This window comes from Pteropus vampyrus, unplaced genomic scaffold, assembly GCF_000151845.1.
Source record: "Pteropus vampyrus isolate Shadow unplaced genomic scaffold, Pvam_2.0 Scaffold44, whole genome shotgun sequence".
Taxonomy (NCBI): Eukaryota; Metazoa; Chordata; class Mammalia; order Chiroptera; family Pteropodidae; genus Pteropus; species Pteropus vampyrus.
Genome location: NW_011888825.1, coordinates 7,230,320 through 7,232,695, shown reverse-complemented (window position 1 = coordinate 7,232,695; position 2,376 = coordinate 7,230,320). Strand labels below are relative to the sequence as shown.

At 44.2% G+C, this 2,376-nt stretch overlaps 1 protein-coding gene across 2 annotated transcripts in view; it reads left to right on the top strand.

Annotated features, from left to right (window-relative positions):
- TRIM16 (tripartite motif containing 16) overlaps positions 1-2,376 on the top strand; it is an 18,679-nt gene that overhangs the window by 4,544 nt on the left and 11,759 nt on the right. Inside the window, exon 2 of one of the 2 annotated variants that reach the window (XM_011358988.2) lies at positions 1,435-1,530. The exons of the other annotated variant lie outside the window; for it this stretch is intronic. Within the exon in view, the coding sequence (XP_011357290.1) occupies positions 1,435-1,530 (96 nt within the window). The remainder of the gene's footprint in view (positions 1-1,434; positions 1,531-2,376) is intronic. 2 annotated transcript variants of the gene reach the window in all.

Sequence of the window (2,376 nt, the reverse complement as noted above, 5' to 3'; positions counted from 1 at the left end):
TCCCTGTGGCTCTGGATCATGCTGGGGCTGACTGCTTTACCACATTCTCATGTCCATGCCTGTTGCTAGGGTGTGTTCTGTTGTGTCTGCCACCACCTTTAAACGAGCAGTTCATGTTTACCCCACTCATTTGGAACAGGTCACTATGTAAGCCTTTTTGACAGAACAAGATTCTATATTTGCTCCCAAATAGGCCAGAACCCCCTCTCCTCCCACTACCCCTCCTCACTCCTGGGCATTAGGTCTCAAGTCTCAAGTGTGGGAGGTCACTGGGGTTCTTTCAGCTCCAAGTCAGTGTCTCAGAATCTGAGCAAATGTTACCTGCCTTCCACAGAGTGTCCTTGTGAGGTGAGTCCCCTGCTTGCCAAGGCTTCTGTCACTGAGAGGCCTGGAACTCGCCCAGGCTTTAGTAGGAGAAAGGAGACACTCCATTTATATCCTCTGAGGTCCATTAGGTCATAATGACTCACAGCTTTGAATGCAAACATAACTTATTAAAAGCAGTTAAAGCTTTTTTTTTTTTTTTTGCTCTCTCACGCCCTTGTGGAAGCAGGAAAGTTTTCAAAGCTTAGATTTCCTGCCTTGGCATACTTTTTGGCAGAAAGTGCCTAGGAGTCTCAGGAGATGAGAGTGAAGCTGGGCAGTGGGGTCAAAGTAGGCAAACCCAAGGTTTTCAGGCAGGCACTTGTCTTTGCTGGGAGGGTTTGCTATGCTTGCCTCCAAGAGTGAACAAGAGTATGTGATGGAAATCAGCCATGCCATGGCAGCAGTAATAATAATAATGAAGATGATGGCATCAATGACATTGATGGAGCTCTTACAATGAGCCAGCTACTGTATAAAGTTCTTATTTATACATGCTACCTCATTCAACCTTTACAATAACCCTACAAATTAGGCACTTTAGTTATCCCCATTTCACAGGCGGAGAGATGCAAGTTTGGAGATGGTAAGCAAATTTTTCCAAAGTCTTAGTGGCTAAGTAGAAAACCTGGGATCTCCACCACCAGCTCTGAGCCTGTGCTCCTTATTTGGTAATTCTGGGTCAGATGGCCTGGGCTTGATGTGATTGCTGAACTCTGTGACCTTGGATAGGTGGCTTGATTTTATCATCTCTCTTAAACCAGAGATAATGACATTTACCTAATATGGGTGTGATTAGATATTATAAGGTAATACATATAAATGCTTGAAATAATGACCAGCATAAAACAATGTATATGCTCCCCATATTTTAGCCAATTTGTGCTGAGTTCAGCCCCAGGATATGCTGGCACACCAATGACCATTTGAGCCTTTAGGGCACTCTAGGCTGGCTTCTGAGATCCACTTTCGAAGTTAAATTCTCCTTTCCATGGAAGGATGTGGAGAGTGCCACTGCTCCTGGGACCTTCTGTGAATATTGGGCTTAATGCTGTCTTTTCCTCTACTTAGGCTGAGCTTCAGGCCACCCAGTTAGACCTGGAGAGGAAACTGAAGCTGAATGAAAACGCCATCACCAGGCTCCAAGCTAACCATAAATCTGTTTTGGTAAGACTGATTTGGGTCACCTGCCAGGTTTCAGTATACCTGGCTGCTGCTACAGGCTCAGCTAGGCCCATCAGGATTGTAGGACATGGCTGCAGGCCCATGTTCCATGTCCATGGGCTTCTTGGGGTTTCTCAGAAAATGAGAATTATAGGTACAGATACAATTGGCTACACCACTGGGTGGCATAACCTTGTTATTGGAATTTGCTATGAAATTAGTTTAAGGCTCAAAACTGGCAAGCGAGTTACCTTTTCATAGTATAGAGCAGAAGCAAGACTAGTTCTGTAATAACATCATTCTTATTTTTACATTTGCATATTTTTTGACCAGGAATAAAGGGTGTGTGAGGGAGTATAAGGGGGGTGTTTAGACAGAGTTCTAGGAATTATGCATAATCTTGGCTTCTTCCATCATGAGAGGGTGTTTGACATGTAAGTCTCACTAGTCCTATGTCCTGGCATCCAGAAAAGAGTTGAGAAGTGCTGGATTAGTGGATGATACTTGTTTAGGTCAATGGTATGCCAAGCTACTTTGTTTTAGTCTCTTTGGTTTTTTGACCACTTCCTATATAAACTCTAAATAGACTCAGACAGTCCCACAAATGTTTCTCATTAGTGGCAAGCCAATAGCCACCACTCAGAAGAGGATGCAACATACCTATCCTGTGGTAGTGAGTAAGCATCATCATTTTGACATACTAAGAATGATTCTATCCATCATCCATCCATCCATCCATCCATCCATCCATCCATCCATCCACCCACCCACCCACTTGTCCATCCACACATCCATCCACCCAACCATCCATCCATCCATCCATCCATCCATCCATCCATCCATCCATCC